At 33.7% G+C, this 21,990-nt stretch overlaps 3 protein-coding genes across 7 annotated transcripts; 1 reads left to right on the top strand and 2 right to left on the bottom strand.

The window, feature by feature from the left end:
• Nucleotides 1-443: 443 nt before the first annotated feature.
• Nucleotides 444-6,259, top strand: LOC140831968 (TOM1-like protein 9). 3 transcript variants are annotated; one of them, XM_073195709.1, is made up of 10 exons: nt 445-799; nt 1,681-1,754; nt 1,937-2,035; nt 2,127-2,240; nt 2,379-2,539; nt 3,678-3,759; nt 4,060-4,145; nt 4,446-4,637; nt 4,821-5,278; nt 5,429-6,259. In XM_073195709.1, the coding sequence occupies exons 3-10, from the start codon at nt 1,979-1,981 to the stop codon at nt 6,019-6,021; spliced, it is 1,743 nt and encodes a 580-aa protein (XP_073051810.1). In that variant the 5' UTR covers nt 445-799; nt 1,681-1,754; nt 1,937-1,978; the 3' UTR covers nt 6,022-6,259. The 3 variants fall into 3 exon arrangements, with proteins under 3 accessions (XP_073051809.1, XP_073051810.1, XP_073051808.1); XM_073195707.1 differs by having other exon boundaries at nt 446-799; nt 1,676-1,754; XM_073195708.1 differs by lacking the exon at nt 1,937-2,035 and having other exon boundaries at nt 444-799; nt 1,676-1,754.
• Nucleotides 6,260-6,433: 174 nt separating this feature from the next.
• Nucleotides 6,434-11,394, bottom strand: LOC140831970 (uncharacterized). 3 transcript variants are annotated; one of them, XM_073195710.1, is made up of 14 exons: nt 11,207-11,394; nt 10,209-10,439; nt 9,461-9,537; nt 9,299-9,379; nt 9,024-9,152; nt 8,853-8,939; nt 8,418-8,471; nt 8,153-8,243; nt 7,992-8,062; nt 7,845-7,914; nt 7,665-7,717; nt 7,267-7,360; nt 7,073-7,170; nt 6,434-6,757 (listed from the first exon to the last, which is right to left on the bottom strand). In XM_073195710.1, exons 1-14 carry the CDS (start codon nt 11,373-11,375, stop codon nt 6,668-6,670), a joined length of 1,395 nt encoding a protein of 464 aa, XP_073051811.1. In that variant the 5' UTR covers nt 11,376-11,394; the 3' UTR covers nt 6,434-6,667. The 3 variants fall into 3 exon arrangements, with proteins under 3 accessions (XP_073051811.1, XP_073051812.1, XP_073051813.1); XM_073195711.1 differs by having other exon boundaries at nt 10,209-10,418; XM_073195712.1 differs by lacking the exon at nt 11,207-11,394 and adding an exon at nt 10,717-10,939 and having other exon boundaries at nt 10,209-10,418.
• Nucleotides 11,395-11,715: 321 nt separating this feature from the next.
• LOC140831972 (protein tesmin/TSO1-like CXC 5) lies at nt 11,716-16,086 on the bottom strand. Its single transcript, XM_073195713.1, has 6 exons — nt 15,455-16,086; nt 13,606-13,713; nt 12,773-12,944; nt 12,192-12,505; nt 11,884-11,985; nt 11,716-11,754 (listed from the first exon to the last, which is right to left on the bottom strand). The coding sequence occupies exons 1-5, from the start codon at nt 15,616-15,618 to the stop codon at nt 11,982-11,984; spliced, it is 762 nt and encodes a 253-aa protein (XP_073051814.1). The 5' UTR covers nt 15,619-16,086; the 3' UTR covers nt 11,716-11,754; nt 11,884-11,981.
• Between the last annotated feature and the right edge of the window lie 5,904 nt (nt 16,087-21,990).

Raw genomic sequence — 21,990 nt, 5'->3', positions numbered from 1 at the left:
GATAAATATGAAACATTTTTGATAACAAACATCAATTTTCTTTTCTAAAGACATTATTAGACAGATTTAAATAAAGTAATCATTTGCAACTTGCAAGTTGTAGTCAGATAAAGGAAGAAGTTGCAAGAAAGAAAAAAAAAATAATTTAATTAAAAATTATTGTATTTTGTGCGATTATAGTTTTAACGTTTTTTTTTTATTGCAAAAAAGCTGATTATAGACACAAATTTTTTTGAAAACTCGATTTTATTTAATTATTGTTTGATTATACAAATGTAAATATTAAATAATAGTCATTATTGGTTGCATTTCTCAAAAACCACTGAGCCTCTTTTGTTTTGGAAACAAATATTCATCGTTGGATCCTGAGGGTCGGCTAAATCCATCACCATCAAATAAATCAGGGGTCAACACTATAAAACTCCACGCGTCACGTTTCGATTGAAGTTTTTCCATCCCCGCCCCTTCCCACATTCCGTCATATTCTTAACAGAATTGATAAATACCAGCGATCGGATCCCCCCGAGATTATCATTTTTGTCTCTTTTTTCAGGATTTATTTATTATTTTGTGTGTGTGTTTTTTAGTCAATTCATACGCATTTCTTGAGGCGCTGAGGAGAGACAATTGTGATTTCAATTTTTTGTTTTTATTTTTTTCTCTGTGGCGTGGGTTTTCGTTATTAGGGTAGACGAACAATGGTGAATTCTATGGTGGAAAGAGCAACTAGTGACATGCTAATTGGACCTGATTGGGCTATGAACATTGAGATCTGTGATATATGCAATCACGATCCTGCGTAATTTTCTATTCTCGCGTTTTTTGATTTGCTTATTTTCCTGGCATTAATTTTGTAGCTATTGAATGGGAAATGATTCTTTTCTTCTTGGATGTTTGAAACTGCCAGTGTTCGTTAATTTTTGTTTGGATTAGTATACGTCGTGGATAATAATTGGAAATAAAGGCTTGTTCCTGAATGACTGAAATAAATAGTGTTATTTAATTTCTCGCGGTTTGGAAATGGTTTTGTTCTCGATTTTTTTTTATGGGGAAATAAATTCTTGTTTCTTGAATACTTGACGTTACAAGTGTTCTCTACATATCTATATAAAATATAAACAAATTCATGATAAAATTCTGTATGGCATCATTAACATGCTGTCCTGCGAATTTGGCAAGACTCTTTTACAGGAAATGGAGTTAATTAATAAATAAATAGACATGTGCATTTCTATTCCAGAATTCTTGAGTGCTTGAAGTTACATGTATTCCTGAATTTTCTTTAGAGTTCTTTATTTTTTTCCAATATATAACTGCTGATGATGGAATGCAATATAATATTTGTTTTAGCTCTGTGAACATGCCCATGCTATTTTTTGTGCTTATTGGCTGACTGAAATCAGCTTTAGATGGTTCGAGTTGCTTCTATTATACAGTTCCAAGTAGCAAATGAGCTAGAGATAAATTATTCTACCCCATTGGAGAAAGGGGATTTGTTCTTTGTTTGTGTGCTTGTGTGTGGGTGGGGTGGGGGGTTTAACAGGATGTTCACTGGTAGATACAAGAAAATTGAACTCCCCCTTGATGAAATTGGTTTGCTTATTGTTTGATAGTAAATTGATGGTTAGTTTTTGATGACTTCTGTTTTTGTTTCGTTGCCTTCTCTTTGCCCCAGACAAGCCAAAGACGTAGTGAGAGGCATAAAGAAGCGTATTGGTAGCAAAAATCCAAAAGTCCAACTCCTTGCCCTGACAGTAAGCTTGATATTTCACTCCTGAACAAATATCAGTTTCCCTTTGTTTCATGCGTATGGGTTCTGCATTCTCATTTGGTATAATAATCCAAATGTGTCTTAATTGTGGTGGCTACCATTTGGCTGGAATTGGACGTAATAAATTTAATCTTACCACCACATTGTTTTCTTTTCATTCTTTAGCTGTTAGAGACCATTGTGAAGAATTGCAGTGACATAGTTCATATGCATGTTGCTGAGAAAGATTTGCCTCATGAGATGGTGAAAATTGTGAGAAAGAAGGTGATCTAGTTCTATGTATTGTTCCTGCTGTTTGTTTTCTCTTTCTTGGTCTTCTGCCTCAGTTTTACTGACATAAAATTTGCTATTGCAGCCAGACTTTCATGTAAAAGAGAAGATATTAATTCTAATAGATACTTGGCAAGAAGCCTTTGGAGGAACTCGAGCGAGATATCCCCAATACTTTACAGCATACCAGGATTTACTGGTATCATGCTAGGATCCTTTTATCTTGTTCTTTTCATTTCAATTTTTATGCCTGATATGTGACGGTTGATATTGCTTTTTTTATTTTTTTATTTTTCTTGAATCTTTGCAATCTATGGCAAATTGGCAATTTTATCAGCGGCTTGGAGCAGTTTTCCCTCAGAGATCGGATCGGTCAACACCTGTTTTTACTCCACCACAAACGGTTCCTCTGACATCTTATCCGCAAAATCTTCGTAATTCTGAATCTAGACCTGATGCAACCGAGTCTTCTGCTGAAGCTGAGTTTCCGACGTTGAGGTATTTTATTATATTTGACCTCATTTAAATTCCTTCTTTTTCCTGAGGATGATTTGAATTGTTAATGTATTTTCATCAAAAGTGGCAAAAACGAGCCAAGTTGATATATGGGTATCATGCTGTAGAAAACAGGATTTACTCTGGATCCCATGTCTTTGAATTATTGCACATGGCACTGCATAAAATTAACGCCGAATTATAGACAGGGAAGTAATTAATTGATCTTTTGGCACCTTGATAGCACTCTTGAGATAAATTAACCTTTTAAGCTCAAGAATCCATGTAGTAGTTAGAAGACGATTTCCGAAATGGTTGAGAGGATTTGGTGAATTTGGATTTCCGTTGAGCTTATCCAGGATGATGACGAAGTAATGGAGCTCATAGGTCAATATCTTGGCATGTACAGTTTGTCTTAATGTCCTAGTTAATGTTTTCATAGCCAGACCGGTGAACTGGTCTACCTTAAAAAAATGGTCTGACCGATCCGATCGGTTTAACCGGACGGTCGGACTGGAATACTGTTATAATATATAAATATTAATTTTATATAATGAATAATATTTTTAAAATTTTTAAAACCTAAAATTTTGTATATAAAATTATAAATACATGAAAAAATATATTTACCAAAGTTAAAAAATTAAATAACTATATACATATATTCAAAATACCAATTATAGTTATATATCTTTTAAAAACAAAAACAATAAATTAAATCAACGAGTATTACTAAAATAATATTTTTTACAAAATTCAAATACCAAATAATAATATATATAATTTTTTGACTGATTTTGACAAATTAAACGGTTTTTGAGGGTGTGACCGGTTCAAACCGGCCGGTCCCTTGGTTTTGAAAACACCGATCCTAATGCAAATTATAATGTCATTTGGAAAGCCTTAACTAGTGAAACTCTCGCCATTTCATTGGTAAGATCTAATGTAAAGCCCTATGGGCTATGATCCTATTTCTTCTGATATTATGTGATCATATCTGCTCCTCTGTTAACAAAGCTGTTCTGCTCTTGTTCTTAGCAATTAATAAATGTGAAATCAGGCACAATGATAGTTTTACTGTGAGGCTTAGTTTATTATGGTAGTTAAGTAATCATTGATCCATTGTCCTTTTTGGTTTTAGCTTGACAGAAATTCAAAATGCACGTGGTATCATGGATGTCCTTGCAGAAATGCTGAGTGCTTTGGATCCTAGTAACAAAGAGGTATGCTTTTCTCACATTATATCACCACAAAATTTCTGGGTAGCTATCACTGGAGTGGGTATTACTTGAGCAACAATGTAATTCGATTCGGAAAATTTGTGGCTTACCATTGTCTTCCCATCATTTGAAGTGACAGTGAATAGCTTTGAGCATTTTTCTATTTATTAAATTGGTGAAGTTCTTTCATTGGCTATATATATGTAAGCTAAACTAATATGATACTAATATAATGCATAATGCTTCGAAATATTTTGATAAACTATGAGATATTGACAATTTATGTGCTTTTTTGGATGTCAGGGGATCAAACAGGAGGTCCTTGTTGATCTGGTGGAACAGTGTCGTACATACAAGCAAAGAGTAGTGCACCTTGTCAACTCGACTTCGTAAGGCCTTGTCTTTCTTCTACCCCTACTTGTCATGTGTTTTTGTTTTGTTGAGATTTGGTTCTCCAGGTCCCATCTTTGGATGTTTACTTGTCCTTTTCTTTTAACTGAGGTTTTTTCTAAAGCTGAACGATTGGCTAGATCCTTAAATATGGAGCACTCTATGGAACCTCGTGCAGTCTTTTGAGCATATGTCACATTCTGTATTGCAACAGATGAAAATGTGATTTTGTACGAGTTATATCTCACTATCTCAGTTATGCTCCCCATTGCTGAATGTGGTTATTTTTCCTGATGTAGGGATGAATCACTTTTATGTCAAGGACTAGCACTGAACGATGATTTGCAGCGTGTACTGGCTAAGCACGAGTCAATAGCCTCCAGAACTACTTCAGTTCAATCTGAGAATCCAAAGCCTGAACCTACTCAAGCCTTGGTCAATATCGACGCTCCTCTTATAGACACTGGCAACAGCAATCAATCAGACAGAGGGTAAATTTTTTATTGTTTATTTATTGAACTGTGATAGATTTTTATATGGAAATTTATTGTCCAAAAATAAATATTTTTGTTAATACTCTATGATTTAGATGACAATTCCTTCTTGCTTGTGTACAAGTTGACTATTAGAAAGAAGTTGGTTTTAAGGAACTCAGATGTGAATACCATTCGCAGATCTACATCCAGTACTAGCTTAGGGACACAGTTACTACTACCTGCTCCTGTGGAAACTAGTAGTCAGTCCACAACTTCAACCAATGCTGATCCTAAGATAGATCTTTTGAGTGGTGATGACTTCAACTCGCCTACAGCAAATTCACGGGCACTTGTTCCTGTGGGAGAGCCTCATCCAGCAAGTCCTGTTGCATCGCAGCAGAATGCCCTCACTCTTGTTGACATGTTTTCACAGAGTAATAACAATCAACCTGCGAATCCCATTGGGCAGGTAAATCCGTCATCATACCAGTTTCAGCAACCAAATTTCCAATCTCCACAACCTTCGGTTTATCCAAATGATAGTGTGTCTGGTCCAATGCTACCCCAATATGAACAGTCAGTGCATTCTCAAGCCTCTTCTTCTGTGTGGAATGGTCAGATAACCCAGCAACAGCAGCCAGCTTCCCCTTCTTACGGTTCACCTCTAATTTATTCATCGTTTTAATTATTATGTATAGTTTGTTGGTGTTAAGTTCTTGATTTTGGATAGCTACCCTTCGCCCTGCCCTCACCAAAGAAAAATAAATAAATATTAGCCATTTGAGCTGCACCTATTTGTCCAACAGGTGCTCAAAGTGGCGGTGCATTTCCACCTCCACCATGGGAAGCTCAGCTAGATGACTCTCGGCCAGCCATTAACCACCCTCAACAAATGCAAGTCACGAATGTTGCCGTTCATCTTCAGCCATCACCTAACGGAACATATATTCCAGGATTGCCAACTGTGCCAATCACCGGTAGCCATTTCTCAGGGATGAATAGTCTTCCAGTGCAGAACAACCAAATAGTGCCTCAACCTGTCCAGAATCAGCTACCCATGGGGATGTATCCTCAGCCTCTGCAATCCGGCCAGATGACTTATGTGTATTCTCAACAGACTTATGGAGACCAAACAGTTCCCCATGGCTACAGCTATGGTTGTGGTTATGGATATGTCCAAGGCCCACAGCATAATGCTCAATTCCTTGAGCAAAACATGTTTGGATTGTCTATGAGGGATGATACCGCCTTAAGGACTAGTTCTTATGCGGTTTCCACTCCTTCCTACGTGCCCCCTGGAAAGCCCAATAAGCCAGAAGATAAACTATTTGGAGATCTTGTTGATATCACCAAGTTCAAACCAGCAAAATCCACCCCAGATAGAGCTGGGAGCATGTGAGATGGACTCGTTTTGCCCGGGTCTATTCTATTTTTCTTGCTGACCAACTTCACCACCTTATTTTTTAGAGAATATATTTACGTTTACACATATTCTTTACCTTCATCAATTGCATTGCTTGCGATTCTTCATTTGATTGTTTCTTTTTTCATTTATTTCATTTCATGTGGAAACGAGAACTCTTGGTTAGGGTACAGTTGTCCGTTTGAATTAATCAGGTATATATGATTCTGCTGAAGTGTGCGTTTCCAGCATTTGCCTGAGTTTTATTTTTCCCGTTTTTGGGTCATAATTGCTTGAACGTTTTCGCTCACGTTTCTGATGTTCTGATTTCGGTTGTTCAAATCTAGCTGAATGCCAGCTTTTCTATTCATGAAAAGAATAATATGTTGTTTTATTGGACAGGATAATTATGCCATTTGAAATCTTGCGTTGAGCTAAAATAATTGATAAAATAATCTGACAATTAAGTTCAATACAGATGCAAGTGTAATTTTCAGCTTTGGTTAATTTTTTTGACCTTGGAGAAGTGGATTACGCATCTCTATTACTTTGAGATCAGTACAACTATTCAAACACAACATGCTCTCGGCCTTGTCGCATATGAAAAGTATGGGAGACCGAATTTGTTGTGGACAGTTTACCTTCATGGAGTGAGGTGTTGATCGAACCAATCACTGGCCAGTTTGACCATCAATGGTGTCATCTGATGCCCAATCCCAGATTGTACGACCAGCTGAATAAAAGCAATTAGTTAGATTTTAATAGGACGACTTGCATTTGAGAGAGGAATTTGAAATAAGGATTTTAATTAACTCCATCTTATAAGAATTTGAAATTCATTACACTAGCTGATAGACAAGTTAATAATGCAAAAGTAGGGATTTCAAAATCCAGATTTAAAAAATGCACAAACAAGTGGAATGAAATTAAATTGTGGATTTGAAATCCTCCACTCCAAATACATCCTTAAATAAAGAAGCGCAATTAGCTGCATGGGAAACGGGGAAAAAGTATGCATAAACCTAAATACGGGCCCGCGGGTTCAAACCTTGAATGCTTCAAGAGAATTGGCTTTATCGTAAGATTCTCTGGCTTTTGATACTGGTTGTTCCAATCCTCCAATCGGACATCGAGGATCTTTTTCCCCTGAAACGACCATACGCTTGTTTCAGTTGAAGTGTAACAATCTCTAAGGATTAATATCATTAATTGTCGATTTTGAAGTTTAGTTAATGGCGGCACCATTCAAGATCAGCAGAGGACGTGGGGCAATGGCCGGTATTGTATGAGGAGAATCAAAACAAGAATCCAAACCAGGAGCTATCCTGTTCCATACCTGTTAGCAATTTATTATCCATCAGGAGCTTAAATAAAATTTCGGATTAAATCAAGTTTTTTTATCAATTAAGAGCATTAAAAAAATGTTCATGGTCCTAGTAGGAATCATTTGATGTATGCGATTTGATCAATTTCTGAAATTAGGAATCTTGTCTATTTTCGTTCGTTAAATTAAGGGTTTTGTTTTCTTAGTATCAGGTTATCTGTCCTGATTCTGGGTTATAATATAATCATATTTTGAATGCATATACGAGAAATATAAACCTCCAAACACCTGGCAGAGATGCAACAAGCATGTATACCTTCTCCACTACATCTTTGTTAATTGAAGTCTGGCCTAAATCAAGTCGTGCTTCTGTAACCAGGAGATTCGGAAATATCATTTATCCATTTATTTTTCCAACAAGCAAATATAAAGTTGTAGAATGAGGTAATACAATGCATTGGAAAATTGTCGGATTCCTCCCAACAATCTCTCTCACCTTCAAATACAGCCTTGATGCTATCAACTCGACCTTTCCACATATCATTTTCAATGGCCCATCGAAATCCCTTAAAAATTATGAAGTAAATATTCAGATGAAACTCAATTCTGCACATTGAAGATTCAGAAATCAGATATCACCAACCTGAACACCAATTATAGGGACCACCACTGTATAGCGAGTATCAGCAGCTGCAGCAAACCATGCATGCATTCCTGAAGGGTTAAATTTTATCTGTAAGTAGTTCCTCGGATATGAAACTTTGATACCATTACTGCATTTATCTAGGAGTGAATTTATCTGACCTCCAAGTGATTCACCGGTAATTCCTATCCGAGAAGGGTCCACGTCCTCCCTTTGAGAAAGATAATCCGCCAATTTTATTAAGTCCCATGCCTGCAAAACTCAATGTTAGCATATTTATGGAGGAGTTGCCAAAGTTCTCAATTTTTAAAAATTACTACTTAAAGTTTAGTTTAACCAGACAAAACAGGAGGCACGTTGTAAAAGTAAAGTCCTGCGTACTAATAAGAAATGGACTAAAATAAAATCCAAAATTGGCTGTAGTACCGTATCAAAAATGAATGGCATTGTAGTGGCGTTTTTCCATGACGACACCAGGGCCTGGATAAAAACAAAGAAAGCAGGACTATAAGAGCATGAGAGAATAGCTTTCAATAATACGAATAGTAGTCGGTCCTCATTAAATAGCATGAAAGTATAAATGAACACACTATCGCATAAAAAGTTTCAAAAGGGAAAAATAAGTCCCTTTTTTATTCCCATTATTCATGTTAAACATGTGCTTGCTATAAATTGTGGCAAACCACTCTGCTCAGAATGGCGAGCCATGGCAAACATGAAGGAAACTTAATGTCTTTGTCAAATCAAGGATCAAGATCTTACCATTTAAATTGTTCTCACATCGTAATTATCTTTTTTCTGCAAATTAAATTTAATTTTGTCAAATTTTTTTACAAAAAGAAAGGATCAAGTGGGATGTACATCTCGATAGGTTGCCAAGCTGCTGGCACGCTCTCCATGATAACGAGAATCAATTGCTACAGCTATGTAATCCCTTGAGGCGTAAGCCTGAAATGAAGGAATTAATGAAGCAATCTCCCGTTCCCAAAAATTGGTAATGCCTTGAGCATCTAAAAAAGTACTTATGATTACCTCGAGCAATGGTCGCAACCACTCTTTGCATTTATTTGTACTATGTAAGAAGACAATTGTTGGTCTTCTCTTCTCACTGGTATCTTTCAGTTTCAATATTAGAACAGGCAGGCGTCCTTGGTCCCCAGCCTGGTTGGAAACATACTAGCAAATTCATTTTGAATGCAAATAGATATAATAACCTACTGATTAGATGCATAGTTCTGATGTTCAACACATACAAAATACGAGTAGAGAAAACAGAGACAAAATCAAGAGCTGCTATAAGTAAAAACCTCCGTTATCAGGTGAAAGTTCTCCTCTTCAAGCAGTTCCTTAAAATTGGGAATGTCTTTTTTCGGACAAGATTCCATTGCCTGACGTACCACAAAACGATGATGCAGAGAAACTGTATTTTACAGGAGCATGATAAAAAAAATCTTGAAGCACGTTTAAACCTCACTGAAGGTTGGCTTTGAGGTTTCCTGGTACAACGGATATCGTACGGGTTGAGTAGGTTCAACAGTCCAAGGAACTGCATTAAATAAAAATATATATTTATTGGAGGAGGATGCAGGGAAGAAATGGGGAGTGAATTTTTTAATTTGGGCAGGAAGTGAATTTTTTAATTTGGCCAGAGGGCAAAATTAATGCCATTTCTTTTTCTTAACTTTTTCATTCTCCATCGTCCACCATCAGCTTCTAAATTGGGTCTCCCAAGATAAAAGAAATAAATGAACCAGATCACAAGATAATCAATCTTTCTATCGACAGACCAACAAGAAGCACCTTTATATTTCATCAAGAACACACACGAACTACTCTTAAGATTCATTCATAAAATGTAATCAACTATCGCCAGAAAATAGCTTTCCATTCATAATTTACCCCCCTTCCCCAGTGAACTGCTAAATAACCTAGGAAGCCATGTCTAACAGAATATCTATCAGAATGCAACAGACTATCGAAACACATCAACAGATATCAATGTATCATTGTCGAATCACAAGTCAACGTCAACTCAAAAACAGAAATCTAGCCACAGCTATCAGATATTTTTACCTGATTCATCACATACCACAGGTAAAATAAAATATATATATATATATATATATATATATATATATATATATATCAACAGAAGAAGCAAAATCAGATGCCAAATGCAGAAACACAAAAAAAATGAGATAGAGCTCGCGAAAATACCTTCAGGAGTTCGACGGCTCCGGAGCATTCGCAGAAGTTCAGCACGAAGCTTCGACGCGTCGTCGGAGTATTCCATTCCCGGAGCACCTGAGTACCGTTGAGGAGTTGTAGAAGAATTGGTATTCGCGTTTCTGTTGAATTTATAGTTGGAAATGGAGGGTGCATTGGGTCGCACGTGTGCGATGATGGCGTTTGGCACGCGCCATAGTACTATCATATTCACAAGAGTTGCTGATTTTGGATCAGCACGAAGAGCTTATTTGCAGCAAAAGGGTCTGACTCATTTATTTGTTTATTATTATTATTATTATTATTATTATTATTATAAAAATTAATTTTTAATATCATTTATCTTAGCTAAAACGTTGGCTCCTCATTTTCTTAATATTAATTATTGAGTATTAAATCAATTAGTTAAACTTAAAAACATGTGGTATTCACAGCATATAATTAATTAAATGCATAACCCTAATTGGTGCTATCATAAATAACAAACATGGCAATTAACCAGTAATGTGCATCTCATCTCAACCTATATAGCAATAAATCACCTAATATTACAATGATTACCCCAATATCTCATTCCATCTGCTGCATGTTAATCACAAGCGAAAACATATTAAGACAAAAATAATAATAATAATAATAAAAAAAGTCTCTCTACCTCTTTTTTAACAAGACAAGCAAAAAGAAAAGAACAAAAAAATTAGCACCCAAAAATCAAAATCGCCAATCACTTTCATGGAATTGATTCAACGACTGGCATTCCTTTATATTCAAAGCTACAGATTTACAAATTCCATCCGCAGATGTGTTGGTGCACGTCATTGTCCACTTTGTGTGTTTCTTTAGTTTCTTCAACATATAAGTCGAGATATTCATAACACTGCATTTTAATGAAATCGCCATCTAACAATTCTTAAGCTGAAACATGGATACCAATGTGCATGCACTAGTTTGAATTAAAGGTTTCCGAAAATAACAAGACATGGGATCACCTTCGAACAAGTGCGGCCTCGAGATGAGTTCTTTGAAAAAGCAATTCATTTTGGTTAACACAAGCTTTTCTTGTTCCGCATACAATGGGCTGAGGCCTTTCGTGGATGATGACTCCATTGGCGTTCTCGTGTTAGAATTTGAGATGTTATGTGGAAAGTCATCTGTCATAAATGATGTATCTTGTTCATCACACATTAATGCAAGGGTTGTTGGAGAAAATGGTATTCGATTTCAATAGCAGAATTCACCCATGAAGTTCTGACTTCAACTTCTTGATTTCCGCCTGAATCCCCGTTATCCTTATGATCTACATGCGAGGAAACAACAGAGGTTTTGGCCTCATTCACACCCTCATCATTTCTAATCATTGTCTTTTCTTCTGAATAAGCGAATACAAATATTTTTGTTGAATTTATAAAAATAACGGATGTAGCCCATGGCCTGTTATCTACCTGCAAATGTCCTTGCTGCTTCTGCTGAATCTTTAATTAAGAGTGCACAGAGGTCCTTCAAATGATGTGATTGGATCATGCCAGCCAAAGAAGACCTTCAGTCAGAGGAATAAAGGATAAGTGTTTGTAAATCAAAGTAACATATGGGATGAATCCTGCACATCATAAATTTTTAAGAATTGCAAGCAAGTACACAAAAATACGACGAAACATAAAAGTTATACCTATAAAAGGTAGGTAGGTCCTAAAGTTGTTGCAGAGTCAGGTTTAGACAGGCGGATAGATGATAATGGGGAATAAAATGCATCAGATGCCAAGCAAGTTACCTATTTGCAAAAACAAGATTTTATGTAGACTTTAAATAAATGTTCTACAGTTTTTTTAGTAATTAGCAGCATGAACTGAGGTGCTGCAACATTGGAAACTAAAACAAGTGCTTCACCAATTTAAGAACCAGAAAGAAGAAACAGAACTGCCCGAATATTATAATTTCTAACGAAATATGAAGTTCCATTAACTATTTCATAGGCACCTGAGAAAATTGTTAAGCCTGCTAGTCAATCGATCATTAGGTGTGATCCAAAAAAGCATTCTCTGATTTTTACTCTTCTTCTTGAATGGTGGAGTTCCAACGGCTTCATTAATGGCTGCATTGGTCAACTGTTGGATCACTACCCCAGAATTTTCAGGAATTTCATGGAAAAGAGCTTTCATTTCGTCCCTCCCATCAAAATTTTTGCAGTCCATGCATTTGCATTTGTCAGAGCACAGATTATTGGCCTGGAAGCACTCGCAGTACTTCAGGCACCCGGATTTCTTACAATTGCATCCTTTGTAGTGTTCAACCTAGATTTTTCTTGAGTCGGTTAAAAGTATGCAAGTGCAAAACATCACTGTATATCAAATTTAGCTAAAACACAAGTTTCACTTCCTAGAAGAACACACCATTCTTTTTTCCTACATGCTTTTGGGAATTAGAATAAGAAAATAAATACTTCAGGAGGATCTAAAATTTGGTAATATGGATGCCGGAGCATAAGGAAAATCAAAGAATAAGAATGTGGTGTAGAAAGTATTTAGAAATTATCAAAAAATAATGTTAAGTACCCTTACATCTAAGGCTCCATGCGGACTGATAGCTATCTTCGCCATGTAGGGATTAGGATTTCTCCCTAGTATAGCATCAATAGATGCCTTCCTATTGGCCTCATATTCTATTTTATTATGACAACCAATACAGCTACATCCATCACAGTAGATCCCTGAGGCAAAGCAATCGCAGTACCTGTGGGTCATTACAGCCAGCTTAACCAAGATCAATAAACCACACATTTAAAGGATTTGCACAAAATTGCATCATTGAGGAAGAGGCAGAACAAAAATTTGTTGCACAGCTGAGTCAAACAAAACTTAGTGTATGTTTTTCAATCAAGCAAACTATCGCAATGGCCATTAGACCAGAACGTGGTTTTTAATTAACAGTTTCATTTTTCTCCTAATTCCGACTTAGTACGTCTCTCCAAAACTGAATATCTAGTTAGAGCAGTCGACTACTTCTCCAAGTGCAAAAAATATATAATCTAGTAAATTTACCAGAAAAGGTTCATCACTGATATCAAACTGCATAACACCATGATCATATAATTTCAACATCATAAAAAAGAATGCAAGAAATCAGAAAAACGTTTTTTTCCCATTAAATTTGGGCAAAAAGCTGCAGTTCATCGTCCAATTATCCAGCTGCAGGCAGGAACATGCCAAACATGGGGTAGTTACTTTATCTGTTACCACAATCAAATGTTCAATGTTTTTTATCTTTTCCTAACAAAGGATTCATGAGGTGAATAAATTGGAATTCATTGATATGGATGGTTGTACCAAACAAAAATAAATTACCAAGTTGCCATTGCTAAGGAGACGTTAATCAATTTGAGAAACGTACTTACATCTTCAAGCATATAGAGTTCTTACAATTGCAATGTTTCCGCTTCTTCGGAGTGCAATCCTTCATATTTAGATTACACAACTTTAGAGCTTTTGGGGACTCTGCATTCCTGAAGATCGCCAGGGTTAGTAATCATCATCTCTTACAACTAAGATATAAAAGGCTTGTTATTTCTAAGCCTCTCTGAATAAATTTCTCGAACATGATGAAGTGACAAAAATGCAACACAACCAGGAACACGAGATAAAGCGAATTTGAAATGAAAATGACTGTGGACTATCATCCCTCGCTGTCCCTTTCCATTTTTGAACTCTAAACCCATGCTTCAATATTTTTAAGCATTTTCAAGCCGCCATTTCGCATCACCACCTCTATCCACGTATATTTCAAACCAATGCAGATTTGAAGTGTATGGCTCAGTTTCTGCTACACACAAAAGTTACACAGTAAACACAAACCGTAGGATATCTCATTTTAACAATGAATCAAAGCAAAAAAAATAGAACTGTCCCCTCCCATTTCTTTTCTGACGGACCAATCATTCTCTGAAAAACTTCTATCCCTAGTATTCTTTTATCCATGATATTCTTTAATATGAATGACGAATAAAAAAATTCGATAAACTCAACTTTCACTTCTGAAATTGATAGGAATTTTATTCAATTCAAAGTCCCCATAAAAAATCATCCAAAAATCTACCTTTTCTAATTCTGAATTCAAACTTCAACAACAAAGTATGAAAAATCACTTCCTTGTGGAAATATTAACGGATAGAGCATTTCGGCAGCAGTTGAGTTGCCTTTGTGGGCTAAATTAATGATTAAATAATGGTTGGTGGAAGCTTTCCCATGTATTCACATACAATGTTTTTGGAATCATTAAACCATAAATAAATAGAGAAACTTTTCCTCATTGTAAACCGTCCCAAAACAACCAACTCAATCATAGAGAAAGCCCTGAGTTTAAGAGCACCGTTTTGGGATCTTAATTCGGTGTGTTGAATTTGAGAGTTTGAATATTTTGTTTATTAATGTGCATTCACAAGCTTTTACCATAGTGAAATTACTTACAAGGTGCAACATTTATCCCGGACCTAATATCGACAGTCGTATCAGAGCTGGGGGTCCTTTGGAAACTCTCGGTATGCATTTGGATTGCAGCTTTATGATTATCTCATCTTCTACATGAGAAAATATTCTTTTTTGAAGTGTGGAGAAGGGAGAAGAGTTCCAAACTCACGGTTTATTACTGTGATTTCTTTCATCTCGCAATTAATGTGGTGTGCCGTAGAAAGGTGATTATGGTGGATAATACTCTTGTTGTAGCGAATACTGAGAAATTAAGTAGTACCCACTTGAACCTGATTTATGAACTACTGACGGGGGTAATAACATAATCCCATCAATGAAGACCAAGGCACTGATGAAATGGAGAGCCAAAGCTGGAAAAGTCATGTATTTATCGGTCGCTGCCATAATAGATATATTGAGGTGGATTAAAATTTTCAACACACAAAAGAAACTTGGGACGCACTTTTGATATTTTTTCCACACACCAAGAGCTTGATATGGTAAGATAACGGAGTTTCTGATATCCCTAAATAAATATTTTCTAAGCTCGATTACGAAAGTCTTGAGCTTAAAATAGAGTTGTGTAGACTCAATTATTTGAGTTCTCGATTGGTGTGCTGTATTTCGAAGTTCTAATATTTTGTTTGTTAAAGACTCAAAGTGTATTCACCATCTTCCAAATTGTAAAATAAAATATGATATGCCTCGTTTGTCCTGGACGATATTATAAATAAAATAGTAAAGACAATCGGCATCCAAATATTAGTTACAAGGACTCACTGCAATGTCTGCAGGGTAGATTTAGGCAAAGAAACTGGCTTCATAGGGTGAGCCCGAGGTAACACAATTGGGAGCAATTTGTTTTTTCCCCCGGTAGAAGCAAGTTCGCGAGGCGGTGATTTCCCCTTCGGTCCCCGAGGCTGCATTTTAGTTTGTGCCACCATTTGCTGAGGCAATCGGTAAATTGCATGAAATTGCCGCGATCGAGCCAAAGCTAACAACTTGGAGTGTAACTGAGGCTGCGGATGCTCTGGCAGTATCGGCTTCCCCTGGCCATTATCGCCGCAAAATCCAACTGCCTGGCCACAGCCGCTGTTTCACTCTGCGCCATGACCCAAGTTTCTGCAAAAAATATCTCCGAAACAAAGATATCATGTACTTAATTTAATGCGGTAAAACGAAAATACAAACGAGTCTGCAGTTTCTTGAGTAAATAAAATGGAAAATCATCTGGTTTTCGGAGTTTGATGATGTCGCGTTCTAGAAAAATCGAATTCCTTTCTTCTTCCAAGAAAAAATTATAAATTAGTTCAATTGTCTGAAATCTCGAGAGATCCAAAACTCAAAAAACGACGGGTCAAAGGTTTGCTACTTGCTAGTGAGCCTCATATTTTCTTTTGGGGGGCTTTTTAGTGAGAGTGTGAGAGAGAGAGAGAGAGAGAGTCGCAGAATTCAGAGCCATATATGACATATATATACTCCCTCCCCGACTCTTTTGAAATTCAATTTTCGAAAACTGACGGTCAGATGAGGATAGGATTTGGTCGTACGAATGAGATGGAAATGATTGATCTTACAGTTTGAAAAATGGTAAGTTGTGGATTTCGAGTCGTTGGATTAAGAAAGAATTATCTATTCCCTTTCCATTTCAATTTCAACATTGTAAAAATGGTGGATAGCATGGATAAATTAAATCAAATGTCCGATAACATATTAAGGTTAATATTAATTAATTATTTTGAAAAATCTAACTTTCGATTCAAAATATCAAATATTGGGTTTAATTTTAATATTTTTTTAGGACATTGTCATAAGGTCGAGTAATTTTAAATTTTTTGTTTAAAAAAAAAACAATGCATCCCTTCATTTCAAAATACCACATATTGTTGTCTGTTTTTTTTTTAAAAAAAATTGTTTTTATTAAATAAAATTTATGGTGAATTTTACAATTAATATGAAGAATAAACAAAACAAAATATAACAGATTATTTATGTAAACTATTTGGATCAATTTCAATTTAAACATCGACATTGCACTCAACAAATTCCTTTCTTTTTAAATTATTTTCTTCTTTTGAATTTCTTCGATCTTATCCTCTATATATATTTGACCTCATCATGAAAAAAAAAAAACATCTAACAAGCTCTTTGAATTTTTCGATTTTTTTAAAATAAATAAAACATACTTATCCACTTCAATCCATTTTTCTTTTCTAATTTAATGTACAGACAATAGCAATTATTAACATGTCAAATTCAAAAGCTTGGTGGCTAGGTTCACATTCTTGTGGATTTGTACAACTAATAGTGAAATTTAATTTAATGTTTTCGATAACAATTTAAAATATTTGAAAATAATTAGATGATACCGGCCATATGATGAGTCCCTTTGTATATGGATTATCAGTTAGCACAATCACAATATGAATAAATTTTCCAGTATATATCCAATATTAATAATCCATTGTACGTAAAATTTAGAGAATACACATTATTTAAATTGGATAGATAATGTATTTCAAAAAAGGACATGTTGGGTAATCTTGAAAAGGTATAAGCTTGGTCAAATTTCTGTGGAAATTATATCAACTATCATAATATAAAAGAAATATTTACTGTTTTAATTAGATAAAACACGAATTTTAATATTTAGTTCCATGCAAAAAATCTCTTCTTTTTTTAAAAAAAATAAAGAAAAGAAAAGCTTGCACGCGAGATGAAAGTAAATGAAAATCAAAGTTCAAAATTTTGACAAGAATGGACAGTTTAAAGTATGATATTAATACGATAAAAAAAATAGAAGGTTAAAATATGCCAAATTACCTATAAGAATTAAGGTAAAAATCGAAATTTATTTATTTTCCATCTTGCATCGATCTTTCCTGCAATTAGAGTTCAACCCGGTTACCACCTGATCTGGGTATTCACCATTAACTGAAATCTTTTTTTGAAAAACACTTCAGTTCTATTTATATTTTCACATTTGCATCGATCTTCACTGGAAAACAAAAACAAAAACAAAAACAAACCAACCTTTATAATTTACTCATTGTGATAATACAACCTATATAAAGGCAACGTGGAAGTGCAAATGAAATTGTATAAGATTGGACAAAATGCACTGGAGAGAAGAAAAAATTTACAGGGAAAAAAGAATTGAAAAGGTGAGAAAAGAGTTCCAGCAAAAGAAGAGACCCAAATCAACGGCCAAGATTGTTTGGCAGGATATGTGTTGTATATGGACCATAGTGTGTACCTGAGAGGTCAAAAAGCTGGACAAGAGGACCCATTTTGTTTGCCTTTTTGTTAAAAAAAACAATAATAAAATTGAAATTTTTGAATTTGTAAAGAATTTTAAACTAGAGAGTAAACAACAACAATAACAACAACAAAAACTTATATGAGATGATTTTACGAATCGTATTTTATAAGACATATTTCTTATTTGGGTCATCCATAAAAAAGTATTACTTTTTATGCTAAGAGTATTACTTTTTATTGTGAATATCGATAAAATTGACATATTTTACAAATAAAAATTTCTTAAATATAGCCTAGATATGATATAAACACGTAAAAAAAATCAAAAACGTGTGTGAGACCGTCTCACGGGTCGTATTTTGTGAGACTGATCTTTTATTTGACGCATTCATGAAAAAATATTACTTTTTATGCTAAGAGTATTATTTTTTGTGTACGAATTGGTGATCGTTAATCTTGTAATATATATCATGATACAAAATAAATATTTTATATATGTAAAGTAATTATTTTTCCCATTTAGCTATCTCAGTTTGGTGTTAACCTCTCTCATTTTCAATAAAAACATGGCCCTTGATTATTATCTAGCTAGTACTAAAGTATAATGGGAAGTTCAGAAGATCAATATCCTCGATATATAAAGTTTTTTTTTACAAAAAAATACGCTCCGTTTGCTATTGCAGTTAACAATCATTAGATACTGTAGAACATCTCTATATATGAATTATATATGATGGTGTTAGGCTCTGTTTAGATGGATCAATATTGTTTATTATATTATATGAATAAATAATATTGTGATTATTAAAATATTATATTATGATGTACGCAAAATATTAGCAAATAAAATAATATATATGTTTGGTTTGACCAATCAAATTTGAGATAATATGATAAATTTAAATTTTATTATTCTTAATGGTTATTGAATATAAATAATTAAAGATACAAACGATAAAATTGTTATTTTATATTTAATTATTTGATTGATATGTGATAAATAATTAATTAATGATTTGATTCATGTAACATAAATAAACCAATAAAAAAAATTGCAATAAAATATTGTTTTGGATTGAATTACTGAACAATCCAATTCTATCACCCCAACCAAATATAATTTTAAGGAAGTAAATAAATTCTCGTGGTAGGGGAAAAAGTATAAACATGTTAAACAATACCTAACTAGCTATTTTAATGATTCAAATGGTTTAGGAGTGATCAGGTGCGTTTATTATCAGTATTAAAATTTAGGTGGACATACAGTATATATATATATAATTTTTGTTTGAATTATAATTATATTATATATATATATATATATATATATATATATATATATATATAATATATCAAATTTGACAAATGTATATTAATCGAAGTGTTGTAATGATGTACTACTATATGTGTATGTGCATATATCCATAGCTAATTAATTTTAAGTGTCGAACTATATACACATTTAGGCAGTTGAGTTGATTTTTCATCGTCAGTTTAAGGTTTATATCCACAAAGATATATTTTGGCAGACTAAATGTTGTAAAATATGATTTTTTGTTTAAAAAAAATAAATTAACATTAAATATTCAAAATGCATGTGGTTTTTAAAAGTAAAAATTTACGATAAAAAATAAAAATCTCAAACTCACAAAATATATTAAATTACACACTTTATAAAATTTTCTCCACTCAATTGTGTTTTTCTTCACAAATTGATAGACTTATATATAGAATTTATTTGTAAATAATCCAAATATAAACATATCATTACATATATTATTACATAATAATTTTCAATATTTACAACTATTATTTCAACATTCAATGATTTCAACTCTTATTTTCAATACCCCAATGTGATGATGATCATGATACAATGATTGTTTTTATTACGTATTTTTATATTGTCTCATTAAAAACCTTACTAAGAAAAATCTTTTGGGATAAAAACCATAGTAAGGAAAAAAGAGTACAGTCACATAAACTCTGCCTCATGTTAACACAAACGATTGTTCACAAATTTCGTAGATTGCGCATCCCAATATTATATGTATGATTTCTGAATATTTTCGTAGGAAGTTTTCAGTCGATTGTAAAATCTGCCTTTGTGAAGATATCTGATTAGTTTTCACTTGATTGTATGTAACGAATATCAATATCTTTATTCATCTCAAGCTTTTGGGTGAATACGAAAAACTTAGAGAGAATATGTTCAGTTCTTTCGTTTTTTATGTATAATTCTTTCATTTGATCAATACATGCATCATTATCTTCATATAGTGTCACATGCTTCTTGTCGAATGATAATCCGCATGAGATTTTGATATGTTGGGTCATTGATTTTATCAACACACATTCATGTCTTGTTTCATGTAGTGCAATAATCTCAGTGTAATTTGATGAAGTTGTTACGAGTGTTTGTTTTTGTGAACGCAAAAAATTGAAATGCCTCCAGGAGTAAATACATATTTGGTTCGGGAAAGTGCTTTGTGTGGATCAGATAAATAACCAGCATCAGCATAACCAATTATACTTTGATTGATATCTTTTGAATACAAAAGTCTCAAGTATGTCGTTACCGTAGATAACGTAATATGTGTTTAATTTCATTTCAGTGTCTCTTTGCTAGATATGAGTTAAATCTTGTCAATAAATTTACGGCAAAAGATATATCAGGTCTTGTACAATTTACAAAATACATAAGTGCACCAATATCACTTATATATGGTATTTTTGGACCAAGAATAACTTCATCATCTTCACATGGATGGAATGGATCATTTATATGTTTAATGATCTAACAACTATTAGAGTAATTTTTTTTATATTACTATTAGAGTACTTGATTTATCCATATTAAAACATTTAAGGACAATTTCTGTATAATTTGACTGGTGAACAATATTTTTGTTCAATTTACAAAACAAGACAATACTTTGTTTTTCCAAGATCTTTTATTTCAAATTCTTCCTTCAAGTATAACACAATTTTTTGAATTTTCTTATTCGTTCAAATGATATTTAAATTATCAACATATACAACAATAATTACGCATTCGGATGTTGTACATCTTTTCATATTGTTTAGTTATTGGATCAAGATTTAACAATGATGATGTATATCAGGAAATTCTCATTTCGATATGTTTCTTTTCGACCCCTAACATTGGGAAGATTTCCTCATTAAAATGACAACCAGCAAAACGTGTTGTAAACACGTCGCCTGTCTGAGCTGAGGCTCTAAATATCGAATGATTGATGGGCTATCATAACCAATATAAATTCTGATCTTTCTTTGAGGTCTCATTTTTGTTCATTGAAGCAGTGCAATATGCTCATATATCATACATCCAAAAATTCACATATGAGAAATGTCTGATTTTTTACCAAAGGCAAGCTGCAATTGGGAGTATTTATGATATGCACTTGGTCTTTACCAAAGGCAAACTACATATTTCTTTGCTGATTTATATGTGATAAGACACATAAATTTCTAATTTTCTTCATTTATTGTCTGAGAATAATATCCATAGGAATATATGTCATTAAACTCAACAAATTTCTATTCGATTGTGGTGAATACAAATCATCATTTATCAGAAATTTGTTACCATTAGGTAACAAAAATTGTGTTTTACCACAACCTTTAATCAAGTCTATAGAATCTGATATTGTATTCAACTTTGTTTTTGTTGGTTTTAGTTCCAAGAAATATATTTTATCTCGGATAATAATGTGCGTTGTACCACTATCAGATATGCAAACTTCCATGAGAATAGTACTTTGTGTAGCTTTGTTCATAACATTTTCCATATTTGAACTTCAAAAAAAATATGCAATAAAAAAATTACTGACAATACATATGTAATTTATTGAAAAAGATAATGTATATCATAATTACACAACAAAACATTAGCATATGATCACATGAAAAATAAAATATTTTACATTTCTATTCCACAAATATATATATTGATCATTTTCAGAGAAATCATTCAGAAAATCTTGAACATCAAAATAAGTCGAATCACTCAAACGGTCACTATATTCAATGAA

This window comes from Primulina eburnea, chromosome 5, assembly GCF_022965805.1.
Source record: "Primulina eburnea isolate SZY01 chromosome 5, ASM2296580v1, whole genome shotgun sequence".
In the NCBI taxonomy this organism is placed as follows: domain Eukaryota; kingdom Viridiplantae; phylum Streptophyta; class Magnoliopsida; order Lamiales; family Gesneriaceae; genus Primulina; species Primulina eburnea.
Note: the sequence above shows the minus strand (reverse complement) of the source record. Positions and strands in the feature narration are given on the sequence as shown.